This window comes from Prionailurus viverrinus, chromosome A1 (assembly GCF_022837055.1).
Source record: "Prionailurus viverrinus isolate Anna chromosome A1, UM_Priviv_1.0, whole genome shotgun sequence".
Classification (NCBI taxonomy): Eukaryota; Metazoa; Chordata; class Mammalia; order Carnivora; family Felidae; genus Prionailurus; species Prionailurus viverrinus.
Genome location: NC_062561.1, coordinates 22,621,697 through 22,638,897, shown reverse-complemented (window position 1 = coordinate 22,638,897; position 17,201 = coordinate 22,621,697). Strand labels below are relative to the sequence as shown.

General features: G+C 36.3%; 1 protein-coding gene across 2 annotated transcripts in view; it reads left to right on the top strand.

Moving 5' to 3' along the window:
• The window catches only part of CYSLTR2 (cysteinyl leukotriene receptor 2), a 37,740-nt gene extending 21,275 nt beyond the window's left edge, over positions 1-16,465 (top strand). The window contains exons 2-3 of one of the 2 annotated variants that reach the window (XM_047875116.1): positions 6,839-6,909; positions 12,881-16,465. In XM_047875116.1, coding sequence (XP_047731072.1) covers positions 12,930-13,919 — 990 coding nt within the window. In that variant the 5' untranslated portion in view covers positions 6,839-6,909; positions 12,881-12,929 and the 3' untranslated portion in view covers positions 13,920-16,465. The remainder of the gene's footprint in view (positions 1-6,838; positions 6,910-12,880) is intronic. The other variant, XM_047875108.1, reaches the window with a different exon arrangement.
• The last annotated feature ends 736 nt before the right edge of the window (positions 16,466-17,201 follow it).

Here is a 17,201-nt window from a genome sequence, read left to right as displayed (position 1 = left end):
TAAACCCGTATCTTTCTATCATAACACTGAATGTAAATGGATTAAATGCGTCAACCAAAAGACATAGGGTATCAGAATGGATAAAAAAACAAGACCCATCTATTTGCTGTCTACAAGAGACTCATTTTAGACCTGAGGACACCTTTAGATTGAGAGTGAGGGGATGGAGGACTATTTATCATGCGACTGGAAGCCAAAAGAAAGCTGGAGTAGCCATACTTATATCAGACAAACTAGACTTTAAATTAAAGCCTGTAACAAGAGATGAAGAAGGGCATTATATAATAGTTACAGGGTCTATCCATCAGGAAGAGCTAACAATTATAAATGTCTATGCGCCGAATACCGGAGCCCCCAAATATATAAAACAATTACTCATAAACATAAGCAACCTTATTGAGAAGAATGTGGTAATTGCAGGGGACTTTAACACCCCACTTACAGAAATGGATAGATCATCTAGACACATGGTCAATAAAGAAACAAGGGCCCTGAATGATATATTGGATCAGATGGACTTGACAGATATATTTAGAACTCTGCATCCCAAAGCAACAGAATATACTTTCTTCTCGAGTGCACATGGAACATTCTCCAAGATAGATCATATACTGGGTCACAAAACAGCCCTTCATAAATTTACAAGAATTGAAATTATAACATGCATACTTTCAGACCACAATGCTATGAAGCTTGAAATCAACCACAGGAAAAAGTCTGGAAAACCTCCAAAAGCATGGAGGCTAAAGAACACCCTACTAAAGAATGAGTGGGTCAACCAGGCAATTAGAGAAGAAATTAAAAAATATATGGAAACAAACAAAAATGAAAATACAACAATCCAAACGCTTTGGGATGCAGCAAAGGCAGTCCTGAGAGGAAAATACATTGCAATCCAGGCCTATCTCAAGAAACAAGAAAAATCCCAAATACAAAATCTAACAGCACACCTAAAGGAAATAGAAGCAGAACAGCAAAGGCAGCCTAAGCCCAGCAGAAGAAGAGAAATAATAAAGATCAGAGCAGAAATAAACAATATAGAATCTAAAAAAAACTGTAGAGCAGATCAACGAAATCAAGAGTTGGTTTTTTGAAAAAATAAACAAAATTGACAAACCTCTAGCCAGGCTTCTCAAAAAGAAAAGGGAGGTGACCCAAATAGATAAAATCATGAATGAAAATGGAATTATTACAACCAATCCCTCAGAGATACAAACAATTATCAGGGAATACTATGAAAAATTATATGCCAACAAATTGGACAACCTGGAAGAAATGGACAAATTCCTAAACACCCACACTCTTCCAAAACTCAATCAGGAGGAAATAGAAAGCTTGAACAGACCCATAACCAGCGAAGAAATTGAATCGGTTATCAAAAACCTCCCAACAAATAAGAGTCCAGGACCAGATGGCTTCCCAGGGGAGTTCTACCAGACGTTTAAAGCAGAGATAATACCTATCCTTCTCAAGCTATTCCAAGAAATAGAAAGGGAAGGAAAACTTCCAGACTCATTCTATGAAGCCAGTATTACTTTGATTCCTAAACCAGACAGAGACCCAGTAAAAAAAAGAGAACTACAGGCCAATATCCCTGATGAATATGGATGCAAAAATTCTCAATAAGATACTAGCAAATCGAATTCAACGGCATATAAAAAGAATTATTCACCATGATCAAGTGGGATTCATTCCTGGGATGCAGGGCTGGTTCAACATTCGCAAATCAATCAACGTGATACATCACATTAACAAAAAAAAAGAGAAGAACCATATGATCCTGTCAATCGATGCAGAAAAGGCCTTCGACAAAATCCAGCACCCTTTCTTAATAAAAACCCTTGAGAAAGTCGGGATAGAAGGAACATACTTAAAGATCATAAAAGCCATTTATGAAAAGCCCACAGCTAACATCATCCTCAACGGGGAAAAACTGAGAGCTTTTTCCCTGAGATCAGGAACACGACAGGGATGCCCACTCTCACCGCTGTTGTTTAACATAGTGCTGGAAGTTCTAGCATCAGCAATCAGACAACAAAAGGAAATCAAAGGCATCAAAATTGGCAAAGATGAAGTCAAGCTTTCGCTTTTTGCAGATGACATGCTATTATACATGGAAAATCCGATAGACTCCACCAAAAGTCTGCTAGAACTGATCCATGAATTCAGCAAAGTTGCAGGATACAAAATCAATGTACAGAAATCAGTTGCATTCTTATACACTAACAATGAAGCAACAGAAAGACAAATAAAGAAACTGATCCCATTCACAATTGCACCAAGAAGCATAAAATACCTAGGAACAAATCTAACCAAAGATGTAAAAGATCTGTATGCTGAAAAATATAGAAAGCTTATGAAGGTAATTGAAGAAGATATAAAGAAATGGAAAGACATTCCCTGCTCATGAATTGGAAGAATAAATATTGTCAAAATGTCAATACTACCCAAAGCTATCTACACATTCAATGCAATCCCAATCAAAATTGCACCAGCATTCTTCTCGAAACTAGAACAAGCAATCCTAAAATTCATATGGAACCACAAAAGACCCCGAATAGCCAAAGTAATTTTGAAGAAGACCAAAGCAGGAGGCATCACAATCCCAGACTTTAGCCTCTACTACAAAGCTGTCATCATCAAGACAGCATGGTATTGGCACAAAAACAGACACATAGACCAATGGAATAGAATAGAAACCCCAGAACTAGACCCACAAACACATGGCCAACTCATCTTTGACAAAGCAGGAAAGAACATCCAATGGAAAAAAGACAGCCTCTTTAACAAATGGTGCTGGGAGAACTGGACAGCAACATGCAGAAGGTTGAAACTGGACCACTTTCTCACACCATTCACAAAAATAAACTCAAAATGGATAAAGGACCTGAATGTGAGACAGGAAACCATCAAAACCTTAGAAGAGAAAGCAGGAAAAGACCTCTCTGACCTCAGCCACAGCAATCTCTTACTCGACACATCCCCAAAGGCAAGGGAATTAAAAGCAAAAGTGAATTACTGGGACCTTATGAAGATAAAAAGCTTCTGCACAGCAAAGGAAACAACCAACAAAACTAAAAGGCAACCAACGGAATGGGAAAAGATATTTGCAAATGACATATCGGACAAAGGGCTAGTATCCAAAATCTATAAAGAGCTCACCAAACAAACTCCACACCCGAAAAACAAATAACCCAGTGAAGAAATGGGCAGAAAACATGAAAAGACACTTCTCTAAAGAAGACATCCGGATGGCCAACAGGCACATGAAAAGATGTTCAGCGTCGCTCCTTATCAGGGAAATACAAATCAAAACCACACTCAGATATCACCTCACGCCAGTCAGAGTGGCCAAAATGAACAAATCAGGAGACTATAAATGCTGGAGAGGATGTGGAGAAATGGGAACCCTCTTGCACTGTTGGTGGGAATGCAAAATGGTACAGCCACTCTGGAAAGCAGTGTGGAGGTTCCTCAGAAAATTAAAAATAGACCTACCCTATGACCCAGCAATAGCACTGCTAGGAATTTATCCAAGGGATACAGGAGTGCTGATGCATAGGGGCACTTGTACCCCAATGTTCATAGCAGCACTCTCAACAATAGCCAAATTATGGAAAGAGCCTAAATGTCCATCAACTGATGAATGGATAAAGAAATTGTGGTTTATATACACAATGGAATACTACGTGGCAATGAGAAAGAATGAAATCTGGCCTTTTGTAGCAACGTGGATGGAACTGGAGAGTGTGATGCTAAGTGAAATAAGCCATACAGAGAAAGACAGATACCATATGGTTTCACTCTTATGTGGATCCTAAGAAACTTAACAGAAACCCATGGGGGAAGGGAAGGAAAAAAAAAAAAAAGAGGTTAGAGTGGGAGAGAGCCAAAACATAAGAGACTGTTAAAAACTGAGAACAAACTGAGGGTTGATGGGGGGTGGGAGGGAGGGGAGGTGGGTGATGGGTATTGAGGAGGGCACCTTTTGGGATGAGCACTGGGTGTTGTATGGAAACCAATTTGACAATAAATTTCATATATTAAAAAAAAAAAAAAAGAATGTCCTTAGCAATAGCCTTCAAATTCCCTGCCAGTGTTGGTTCAATATCATTGCCAGTTTATCTCTGCCATTGTAGGTAAATCATGAAATGGGCTTGCTAAACTCTACTTTTATTATGGCTTTCTCTTTGGGTAAGAGCAAGACATCTCAAGGTTCTTTGATTCATTGTCTACTTTATAGGGAGTCTTGTAGTGTCAGGAAATCTCTATTTCTAAACTATTTTGACTTCATGGATGGATCCAAAATCATATTCCATGTATAATTATAAATATTGGTTCTTTTATCCTTTTGTCAGCAAGTCTGAGTAAAGGCAATTAATTTAGTCATCTGAATTGATTTTATTTCAAGGTAAAACTCATATTTCCCGGGTAAATTCAAGCATAGCCTGCTTGGAAATTTTAGTTTTTCTTCCAAAGTAGGAACCAACCAACAAACAAAATTAAATCAGGGATATCCAAGGGAGAATCTAAAAGGTCCATGCAAAGTATGGATATCTCCATTACTGAGGTAACCCATCATGGGCTTTTTTTTAATAGATGAGGAAAGGAGGGTAGCTAGTTTAGTGTTAAAGCAACAGATGATGATGTTTTACGGGAAACCAGCAAAATTATATAGGAAGTTATGTGATTGGCTGAGAAGTCCCAGGTTATTTCTATCAATAGGAGAGTCTGTATAACAGGAAAGCTATTTCTTTTAAGTAATCTCTACACCTAATGTGGGGCTTGAACTCATGACCCAGAGATCAAGAGTCACATATTCTTCTGACTGAGTCAGCCAGACACCACCGACAGGGAGACTGTTAAAAGTTTAGTGGAGACCATAGAACTAAGTTGACTAAGTGGATGTAAGGCCTCTATAAGCCTGCTGGAGTTGCTATCAGTCTTAAACAAGATGGCTTAATGAGATCTAATGAAAGACTGAAATCAACAGTTGGTCTCTGATGATTCCCATGTGATTGACTCAGAAAGTCTAGTGCTTATTGAGATTTGTCATGCCAAAAAAAGGAAAAAGTGTTTGTGAGCCTAGAGCCCTGGAAAAAATCTTTTTATACTCAGCTATAGAAATCTTTGTATTTAAACATAAGCATGCTTCTTTTAACTTAAAAAGTATGCAATCCCTCAAAGATATTTATATTAGCATATTTTACCTAATTGTAATTAACTTAGGGACTTCAACCTTTTTTATGGTAATTTATGAGCTTTTTTATTACTAAGTTTGGTTAATAAATACACTCTTATAATAGCTTTATATTAATCAAAATTCAAAGGATTTTTAGAAATCTAATTATTCTCATTTTTTTCTTTCTTTCATAGGATGAAAGAACAAATCTTGTGTTACTCCTTGGCCATTGTAGTAAAACCCAAAGATGGTTTAGGCACAAATGGCATATTAATAGCTTTATCCTAAATTGGGGGCCTGGATTTGGGAAAGAATCAGGAATAATTGTTTGATGAGAGAAGATATAACTCAGAGTCAAGAAATAACTATAGGCAACATTATAAAAATACTCAACAATAATTATTAGAAACTTTATTTTGAAAGCAAGGAATCTTTTTAAAAATGATTTAAAATTATATCAGAAGCACTGAAATTTAACAGAATATTTTATTTACAAAAATCTTTATTAATGAGTATAAAATAACCTAATTATTTTATATTAAAAAGACTAATTCTAATATTACTTTTTTGTACATTATTCCTAAAACAATCTATAATAAAGGATTTATTACTATGCCCTCATATGTATGCATTTAGGCATTCACAAATGTATAAATACACAAATAGTAATGAATTTAAAGTATTGAACTATAGCTTTAAAATTAAATCTATTAAATAAAACAAAGGGTGTATCAAATTAAATTTACCCTCTGAATAAACTATTTTAGTTTTCTTAATAAACAAACAGAAAATCATATCATTATCTTCTATGCATATTTGTATTTCTCTGTATTAACTATTTATATTAATTATCATCTTTAACCAAAATAATCAACCTTCTTTTTCATTAAGCATAAGAAAATTTAGAGGAGAGAAAATAAAAAATAATTCAGATATTTTTCTCTCTACTAACATTTATGTCATGCAATTTAAATAATTTTAAAGTATAATATAATTAAAAAGTATAATTCAAAGGCATTTACAAATTTTGTTCATCTACTGCCCTTGTAAAAACTAAGGACAAAATTACATGTAATGATCACTGTTTTGTATCTGTTTCTTAGTTAGAAACTGTTTAGGCATCTAAAGAGTATTTATTAATTATTTGTCTAAGGTCCTAAAGTTAGTTAAGGATTTATAATTATAATTATAAATTATAATCATAATTTTAGGAAATCATAATTTTAGTTAAAATATTAAATTCTTATGCTTTGTCCCAAAGTTAGAATGTCATAAAATTAAACCTTTAAAAAGGCATTCATTGTTATCGGTCATTTTAGTTAAATACAATTTTATATGTATAATTTTGAATTTTAAACAAGTTATGGAAGTAGTGGAATATTGCTTAATTCATAAACAATGCAGGAAATTCAGTTTAATCAAAAGAAATTTAATCCTGGCCTTGTACAAACCAAAATATTGTGCTGACACTAGTTTTTATATATTAAACTAATTTTTAAAGACTCTGAATCATGCTAAAAATGTTATCTTCTTTTAACTTGAAAGTAATGCCCTTTCTTTTCTCACAAGTGTAATAACAAAGCTATTATGTAAATATACTTTTAGGGTCCACAAATGGAATACATCTTAATAACTTTGTCTTTTTTTACATTTCAGACATTTCACCCATTTATCTGGACTATACATTCCTCAAATGTACACATAAAGAATGAAAGACTCTTAATCAAGTAATCATTATTTCTTAAGAGAAGGAAAATGAGAAAGAGGAAATGAAAAACAAAAAGGAAGAGGAAACTCCTTTAGATGAATATGACATTAACACTAAAAAAAGACAATTATGTTCCCTCTGAGAAGAAAGGTTGTATATAGAAAAACAATTTTTGGGGGGTGCCTGGCTGTCTCAGTCGGAGGAGCATGCAACTCTTGACTTCAGGGTTGTGAGTTCAAGCTCCACATTGGGTGAAGAGATTACTTAAAAATAAAATCTAAAAAAAAAAAAAAAACCAACATATTTCAAAATATATACATGAAAAGGAGTGACATCAAAATTGGCTTACATCCTTGCCAATTTTGTCAATGACTGATTTAAAAAAAACAAAAAACAAAAAACAAAAAAAAAATCCAGCATTTATTAGTCCCCAACCGATGGAAGTAAAGGAAGGGGTATCACCAACATTAAATAAAAGAATCTTTCTTTTAGACAACTTCCTCTTGAAAGTTGCCTCACTTTTTGTTTCTAGAGTGCCTCTCAAGTAAACAATCTTGTTTATGTCAAAACTTCCCCAAAGCGGCCATTACAATTCTGAATTGTCCCTGGTGATATTGTGCCAGTTGCACGAGTGCTTTACAGGGAGGAAATGCTGAAGGAAACCTCTTGGCCCTGGGAGATGTGCAATTTGAAGTTGAGTGGGCCCCAGGAGACCTGCGGTGGTGTAAGGATGGTGCTTGTCTGCACTTCTGCCTCTGAAATTTGGGCAAAGGTCACCTGTCTCAAGTTAGGGCTGAATAAACAACAAAGCAGATCTCAGGGTCACAAAGATATGACAGAGGAAGTCATTCCAATTTTTGAAATGATGACCTTACACCAAGTTGATCCAAAGGACAAAATTTGTGCAAAGAATGCCAGTCCTTCTGAACACTCAGTCCCTGGGGCAGCTGGAAGATGGACTAGTGGGGTCTTTCCTTGTCTTTTTCTTATAAACTTTTCCTCTGAGGGGCAAACAACACTCAAGACAATAGACAGACTATACAATGGGTATTAGAAGTTTAGGAAACAATTGTCACAATTTACTACATTTACAAGTCTGATTGGTAACTAGAATGTCTTGGGGTTATCACTATTTTTTTTTTTTTTTTAGCCATTCTAATAGATGTGTAGTTCTATCCCATGGTAGTTATAGTTGGCATCTCCTTAATGGCTAATGCTATTGGACAGACTTTTATGTACCTATATGTCATCTTACACACCTGAAATATCTCTTCATGTCTTTTGCCTATTTTCTAATCAGATTGTTTGTTTTGTTTGGTTGGTTTGGTTTTTACTGTTGAGTTTTGAGAGTTCTTTATATATTGTAGACACTGGTCCTTTGTCGAATCTGTGTTTTGCAAATATTGTCTCCTAGTCTGTAGCTTATCTTTTCATCCTCTTAATAGAACTTTTTGCAGTGCAAAAGTTTTCCATCTTGATGAATTCCAATTTATCAATTTTTCCTTTCATGGATCATGTTTTTGATGTTATGTCCAAGAACTCTCTGTCTAGCCTTAAATCCCAAAGATTTTATCATATGCTTTTTTTCCTAAAAAAGTTATAGTTTCACATTTGACTAATTTGGTCTATGATCCATTTTTGTTAATTTTTGTATAAGGTACGAGGTTTAAGTCATGGTTCGTTCTTTTGCCTATGGATGTCCACTTGCTCCAGCACTACAAAAATACCATCTTTCTTCTGTTGAATCTCTTTTTCCCTTTGTCAAAAATTAGTTAAGCATATTTGTGTAACTCTTTTTTTAGGTACTCTGTTTTGTTCCAGTAATTTATGTGTCTATCCCTTCAATATCACACAATCTTGAGCACTTCCAATTCCTTTCCCTTTCCACATAAATTTTAGAATAATCTTATCTATTTCAACAACAAAAAAAGTATTGCATGAATTTTATTAGGAATTTCATTAATCCTATAAACCAATTTGGGAAAGATTGACATCTTTATTCTGTTGAGCCTTCCAATTCATGAACATGGTGTGTGTCTCCATTTATTTCGAACTTTGATTTCTTTCATCAGCATCTTGTAGTTTTCAACATATAAATTCTGGAATGTCTTCTTAAATTTACACTTAAGTATTTCATTTTATTTTTGAATGATTGCAAATGGTACTTTATTTCTTATTCCAATGTGTTCATATGTTCATTGCTAGTATATAAAAATACAATTGATTTTTATGTGTTGTATCCTGTGACTTGGTTGAATTTACTTGTTACTTCTATGACTTTTTGGTGTAGATTCCTTGGGATTTTCTGTGTAAACAGTCATGTCATCTGCAAATGGGGAGTGTTTTCTTTCTTCCTTTCTGATCAGTAAGATGTTGATTTCCTTTCTTGCCTTATTTCACTGGCTAGAATTTACAGCATTATGTTAAATAAGAGTAGTAAGAGTAGACACCCTTGCATTGGTCCCAATTTTAAGGAGAAGGCATGCAGTCTTTCATCCTTAACTATGTTAGCTATGAGTGGGGGTTTTTTGTTGATAATTATCAAGTTGAGGAAGTTCCCCTGTATGCCTCTGTTTCTAAGAGTCTTGATCAAGAGTGGGTATTGGATTTTGTTCATATGCTTTTTCTGCATTCATTGATATGATCACATGATTTTTCTCATTTAGCCTCTTAACATGAATTACATTGACTGTTTTTTAAATATTGAACCAGGCTTGAATGCATGAAATAAACCATACTTGGTCATGATATATAATTCTTCTTGTAATATTGCCAAAATTTACTTGCTAATATTTTGCTAAGAGATTTTGTGTCTATATTCATAAGGAATATTGGTCTGTAGTCTTTTGTTTTATACTGTGTCTGGTTTTGATATCAAGGTAATACTAGCTTTGTAAAATAAACTGGGATATGTATCCTCCTCTTCTGTTTTCTGGAAGAGATTGCATGGAATTGGTGTTAATTCTTATTTAAATATGGTAGATTTGGGTAGAAGTCTCCAGGGATACCACCTGGACTTGGAGATCCCTTTTATAGCTTTAAATTAAGAATTTAATTTTCTCAGTAGTTAAATTTATCATTTTGTATTTGGTGAGTTGGGGTAGGTTTTTTTTTTTTTAATTTTTTTTTTCAACGTTTATTTATTTTTGGGAAAGAGAGAGACAGAGCATGAATGGGGGAGGGGCAGAGAGAGAGGGAGACACAGAATCGGAAGCAGGCTCCAGGCTCTGAGCCATCAGCCCAGAGCCCGACGCGGGGCTGGAACTCACGGACCGCGAGATCGTGACCTGGCTGAAGTCGGACGCTTAACCGACTGCGCCACCCAGGCGCCCCTGGGTAGGTTTTTTTTTTTTAAAAGAAATTAATCCATTTCCTTTAGGTTATCAAATTTATTCTTGTAGAGGTAATCATGGTATTCCTTTATTATATTTTTGATGTATCTATCATGATGTTCCCTGTTTCACATTCTTGATAATGGCAATTTGTGTCTGCTCTATTTTTACTTTTGTCTGTCTTGCTAGAGGTTTGTCAATTGTATTGATCTTTCCAAATAACCAGTTCTTTCTTTCATCGATTCTCCTTGATTTTTGTTTTGTTTTGTTTTCAATTTCCTTGATTTCTGCTTTTACCTTTATTACTTGCCCCCTTTTTCTTGATTTGGGTTTATCTCATTTAAAAAATTTTTAGTTTCTTGAGATGGGAGCTTAGATGATTGATTTAAAACTCTTTTGTAATGTATGCATTTAGTGTTTCACAGTTCTCTCTTAGCAATGCTTTTGATATACCCCACAAATTTTGATATGATACATTTTCATTTTTATTGAGTTCAATATATTATTTGGTTTCCCTTGAGACTTTCTCTTTGACCCATGGAATATTTAGAAGAGTGTTGTTTAGTGCCCAAGCATTTGGAGATTTTCCTATTATCTTTCTGCTGTTGATATCTAGTTTGATTCCATTGTAGTTATAGAGCACACTCTGTACGGTTTCAATTTTTTTTTAATCTGTTGAGGTTTTCTTTTTATGGCCCAGGATGTGGTTTATTTGGGTATATGTTTTGTGGGCACTTGAAAAGAATGTGTATTCTGCTTTGGTTGAATGGATTTTTTTACAAATGTCAATTGGTTCCTGTTGGTTGATGTTATATTTGAGTTTTTCTGTATTCTTGTGGATTTTTGTCTAGCTGCTCTATCACTTACTGAGAGAGGGTTTTGAAATTACCAACTATACCTATGAACTTGTCAATTTCTCCTTTCAGTTCTATCAGTTTTTGCTTCACATAGTTTGTAACTGTTGTTAGGTGTATACACATTTAGAATTGATGTGTCTTTTTGGTAGATAAACTCTTTTATCATTATATATTGTCCCTCGCATAATTTTCTCTGTTCTAAAGTTTACTTTATCTGGTCTTAAGAGCCACTCCTGATTTCCTTTCATTAATGTTTGCATGACATATATGTTTTTCACCCTTTTACTTTCAACATGTCAATACTGTGAATTTCTTATATATAGCATATAATTTATATATACATATATAGACAGATATAGATATATCGGTCTGTCAATGTATATTTTAATTGGTATATTTATACTATTTATATTTATTGTAATTATTTATTTTTTAGGGATAAGTGTGCCATTTTATTTTATTTTTCTATTTGTATTATCTATTTTCTTTTTCCTATCTTCCTATTGGCTACTTGAACACTTTTAAGTATTCTGGTTTGATTTATCTCTAGTGTTTTGAGCTTATCTCTTTGTATAGCTTTTTAATGGCTGCTCTAGGTGTTACATTACACATACACCACTTACCACAGTCTATTGGCATCATCATGTTACCAACTCAAGTGAAGTGTGGAAATCTTACCTCCTTTGTATCCTTTTACCTTTACCCATTTATAATATAGTTATAATTATCTTTAAAAATTCCCCTACATTAAAGCTCATCACACCAGACAATGTTTCAATCATCAAACATAACTTAGACTCAAAAAAGAGAAGAAAATCCTATTGTACTTACCCATATTTTTGCTTATCATGTTCTTACTTTCTGATGTTCCTAGGTTCCTTCTTTTATTGATTCCTTTCTGATATGAGAACTTCTTTTAGTCATTCTTTTAGCGTAGGTCTGCTGCCAACAAATTCTCTTAGTTTTCCATCATTTGAGAATGCCTTGACTTCTCCTTTATATTTGAAGGATATTTTTGCTGGCTATAGAACTCTGAATTGTAGACTTTTCTTCCTCAACATATTGGCCAACCAGATCCAATAATACATGAAAAAAATTATTCACCACGACCAAGTGGGATTTATACCTGGGATGCAGGGCTGGTTCAGTATCCACAAAACAATCAATGTGATTCATCACATCAATAAAAGAAAGGACAAGAACCGCATGATCCTCTCAATAGATGCAAAGAAAGCATTTGACAAAATACAGCATCCTTTCTCGATAAAAACCCTTAAGAAAGTAGGGATAGAAGGATCATACCTCGAGATCATAAAAGCCGTATATGAAAGGCCCCACGCCAATATCATCAATGGGGAAAAACTGAGAGCCTTCCCCCTAAAGTCAGGAACAAGATAGGGATGTCCACTCTTGCCACTGTTATTCAACATAGTAGAATGTTGGTAGACTTCTCTTTCAGCACTTGAAAATGTTGTGCCACTTCCTTTTGTCTTCCATACATTTTGTTGAGACATCTGCTGTCTGGTAGATTTGGACTGCAGTATGAACATAAGCACTGGACCAAAGGTCTCCCAAGTTTGAGGCTTCTGCTTCAACAAAGTAAATGAATGTTTATTTTGTATTCTAGAAATGTATCATGAAATATAATGGAGCATATGGTAAAAACTTTGCTGATATTTTTGACTCAAGTTTCAAAGAAAAGCTAGTATTTCTCCCTGTTTCATTAAATCCTGGAAAGATGTAAGTAGTGAGCAGGAAGTAACTTTTTGTGTCTGTGTTGTTTTTTTTTTTTTAAATCCAGCGTGGAGAGAAAACTTATGCCCTTGCCTCTATACATCTCCACATCATAAATGGAACCCGATGGCACCTTCAGCAGTAATGTCAGCAACATGGACTGTTCAATCGAAAACTTCAAAAGGCATTTTTACCCCATCGTGTACCTGATACTATTTGTCTGGGGAACCTTGGGAAATGGATTTTCCATATATGTTTTCCTGCAGCCTTATAAGAAGTCCACGTCTGTGAATGTTTTCATGCTAAACCTGGCCATTTCAGATTTTTTGTTCACAAGTACTCTGCCCTTCAGAGTTGACTATTACATCAGAGGCTCCAATTGGATATTTGGGGACCTGAGCTGCAGGATTATGTCTTATTCTATGTATGTCAACATGTACAGCAGCATTTATTTCCTGACTGTGCTGAGCATTGTGCGTTTTCTGGCAACTGTTCATCCCTTCCGGTTCCTCCATGTGGCTAGTATCAGGAGTGCCTGGATTCTGTGTGTGGTCATATGGGTCCTTATCATGGCTTCCTCAGTAGTGCTTCTGAACAATGGCTCTGAGCAGAACGGCAATATCACATTATGCTTAGAGTTGAATATGAATAAAATTGTTAAACTGAAGACGATGAACTACATTGCCTTGGTGATAGGCTTCATGCTACCATTCTGCTTGCTCAGCATCTGTTATCTGCTAATCATTCGAGTCCTGTTAAAGGTAAAGGTCCCAGAATCTGGGCTGCGGGTTTCTCACAAGAAAGCACTTATCACCATCATCATTGCCTTGATCATCTTCCTTCTGTGTTTCCTGCCTTATCATATACTGAGAACCCTCCACCTGGTCATGTGGAAAGTGGATACATGTAAAAACAATCTTCATAAAGCTGTGGTCATCACACTGACCTTGGCAGCAGCCAATAGCTGCCTCAATCCTTTGCTCTATTATTTTGCTGGGGAAAATTTTAAGGACAGACTAAAGTCTGCACTCAGAAAAGACCACCCATGGAAGACAAAGTGCAGCATTCCTGTCTGCATGTGGTTGAAAGAGGAAACACAAGTTTAAGGGGTTATTAAATGAGGCCTGTTCTTGTATACTTGTGTCCACCTTCATTCACACATAGTACCAGTCACATGACCATGTATTTACATCATTTCCAACAAAGATCAATTCCTAACATTTAATTGACCATGACTTCTGTTAGTAAGTCCTACTTCAAACATTTTATTAGGTGTGTTTTCAGTGGTTGAGTCTAAATGAGAATGTAGCAGACAAAATCTCTACTAGTCTTGCAACCTAAAATGTTAGACTGGGAAAAAGTGCTGAGCACACTGGGTGCTTATTTTCTTCAGATTCTGTACCAGATCTCTGTTCTACCAGCCATTCTAAATTAACTTTAAGGCAACTTCAACTTCCCCAGCTTCTCCAGCTCCTCTCCCATCTTCAGTCCCCTAAGATATAACCAGGTTCCAGAGCAAAAGGAGGTTCCAGAGCAGATAAGAAAAGTATCCTAAGGAATCAGTGAAAAGAGTTTGTGAAGAAGGCTGCCCTTTAACAAGGCAGTCAGGGTCCCAAAAAAGAAAGGTGAGAGAAAAAGGGAGAGAAGGACTAGGGCAAGAAAGAGCTGGTTAGAAGTAGGGAGAAAGACAAATCTTATTTTGCACTGGGAGAGAGGCTCTAGCACACTGAAGGCAAGAAGGTTCTCTTTGTCTCTCTCACCAGGGGACTAGAAAGGATAAGAAGACTAGGAGGAGGAACTGGGCCATTACCCTAGGGGGTGGAGGGATTATGTGTGAAATAGCAGAATAGAGGGGGTCAATATTACTCTTAGGATTTGGGTTTGGACTGCACTGCAGTTCTCAGTCCTGCTCACTAATCCATTTGGATGGGAGCCAGAATGGAAGAGGCTGCTTTAAGGGTTTGGTTGGGCACTGAAAGAGAGAGTGGGGTAGAGGGTAAGTTGTAAAGGTGGTTGTACCCCTGAAATTCTATTAATATCTTGGCAGAACATGTGTAGGGTGGCTTTCCTTTTGAGGGAGTATAGAAAAGAACTGGATAGTGGGAAGGGGTCCTTTCTGTCCACTGAAAAAAGCTAGGGAGACTACCAACTACTACCTCCCTGAACATTGTACCACCAACAATTGAATGCCCTCTCCACGCTGGGCAGACTTGTGCCAGGCACTTGACATTCAGGAACCCCGTTTAACCCTCACACTAAAGCCATTCACTCTATGAATGAAGAAACGGAAGCTCAGAGAAATTAAGAAACTTGTTCAAGTTCTCACAGCTTGTAAGAGTTTAAAAAATCTCCATGCAGAAGGGTTGGCCAGGTGCTTACTTTACCGCTCTTCCTACAAATCTTCAGGCAAATTGGTTGAAAATCTGAATAAGAGTTCCCTCCCCCCACCAGGCACCTACCCCTCCTCACTGTCATGAGATTTTCTCTTTAGAGTTGTTGATCCCAGGCAGAGTAGAGTGTGGGAGGGAGGTAGTGATCTAAAGTCAGGGAAGAAGTGAATGTTTTCATTGTAAACAAGAGTCCCAGAACCCTTCTCTTACTCCTCTGTCTGGATGCTGACAGAATATCCTGTCAAAACAATAGACTGGAGAATTCACCTATGGGGAAATGCAAGAAAAAGACTAACAGATACAGACTGTTGAGGATTCCCCAACATAAAAGCCAGCATCTGCCTTATTACCTACCTGACAGGGAAGCCCACACTGCAACTAATCTATTCAGAGAGCATCTAGTCAACCTGTTAGAGCCCCATTATTAATTATGAATAGTCAATGACCAGTACACATGGGCAGGGGGGAAAGGTCCAAACATAAAAAATACCAACAAACAAATCAGGATAGAGACATTTTCAATATGAAATGTCTCAACACTTTTATTACCCAAGTACTTTTTATCAGAAACCTACTGTGAGGATGTGCTCCTCCAAAATAAGTGATTAAGCCAAGATAGAGGAAAACATGACATCTAAGACACAAGGAATCCAGTACAGGGGAAAGGTGAACAACACAGGATGTTGGTGGTAGCAGAAAAACAAGAAACCAGTTGATTTGAACAATCAATTTGGAGAGATTTATATTTTTCTTGAAGAAGTTGGGATGAACTAGTGAAAGTACATAGAAAAGTAAGCAAGGGAAAAGACACTGTGATCATTGAATGCTAGCAAAAAGAAACTGTTGTTTAAGAAGTGAAATATAATCATAGTACACTACATGGCTCAGCTGTGACTAATGTTTACACAATATAATGTAAATAACAAAATGCTGTGATATAACTTTTTTTGGGAAATGAGAGGAGAGGATATGTATGTGGGGGAGGGGTGTAAGAAATCTAGGTCCCCATCTTCAATCACAGAAAATGCACAATAACTAAAGCTAAAGAATGATAAAAGCTGTATAAAAATGTTATTTAGCAATAGGGGCTACAGCCCAGAAGAAACAATGAAAAGAACGGACAAGGTTGGCCTCTGGGGAGTTTGGAGTGGGAAAAAGGGTGGCGATTTCTCTTTCCCTTTTAAGAACTAATCATCTAACTTGTAAATATGTATTGCTGAAATAAAAATTAAGTTAAAATTAAATTTAAAAATTTAAATTAATTCTTCGGGTTTTGTTGGTTTGTTTGTTTTTTTTTTAAAAAAAAAGACAGGGGCACCTGGGTAATTCAGTCGAGCGATGACTTCGGCTCAGGTCGTGATCTCAAGATTCATGGGTTCGAGCCCCACATCTGGCTCTGTGCTGACAGCATGGAGCCTCCTTGGAATTCTCTCTCTCCCCCTCTGTCTCTGCCCCTTCCCTGCTTGAGCTCTCTCTCAAAAATAAACATTAAAAAAATTGAAAAATATATATTAAAAAAGAAACAAGACAGAAAAGAAAGGCCACCAGAAATGGGCACTGAATGAACACTGACAGATGAAAGGAAAGCAGGCGGGGTGCCTGGATGGTTCAGTTGGTTAAGTGTCCATCTCTTGATCTTGGCTCAGGTCATGATCTCACATTTGGTGAGTTTGAGTCCCATGTCTGGCTCTGCACTGTCAGCAAGGAGCCTGCTTGGGATTCTGTCTGTCTGTCTGTCTCTGCCCCTACCCTGCTTGCACTCTCTCTTGCTCTCTCTAAATAAATGCATCAATAAACTTTATTAAAAAAAGAAGGAAAGAAAGGAAAGCAGGAAATGGTTAGACTTGGATTTGGGCCCCTGAGGGAGGCCTGCCCAGCCCTGCCATGGGAGGGGAGACCCCTCTTGGGATGAATGGAGTCACTTCCTGGGGTCAGAGGTACATCAGGATATTTTTTAGTCACATGTAACAGAAAACCCAACTCCAATTGAGTTAAATA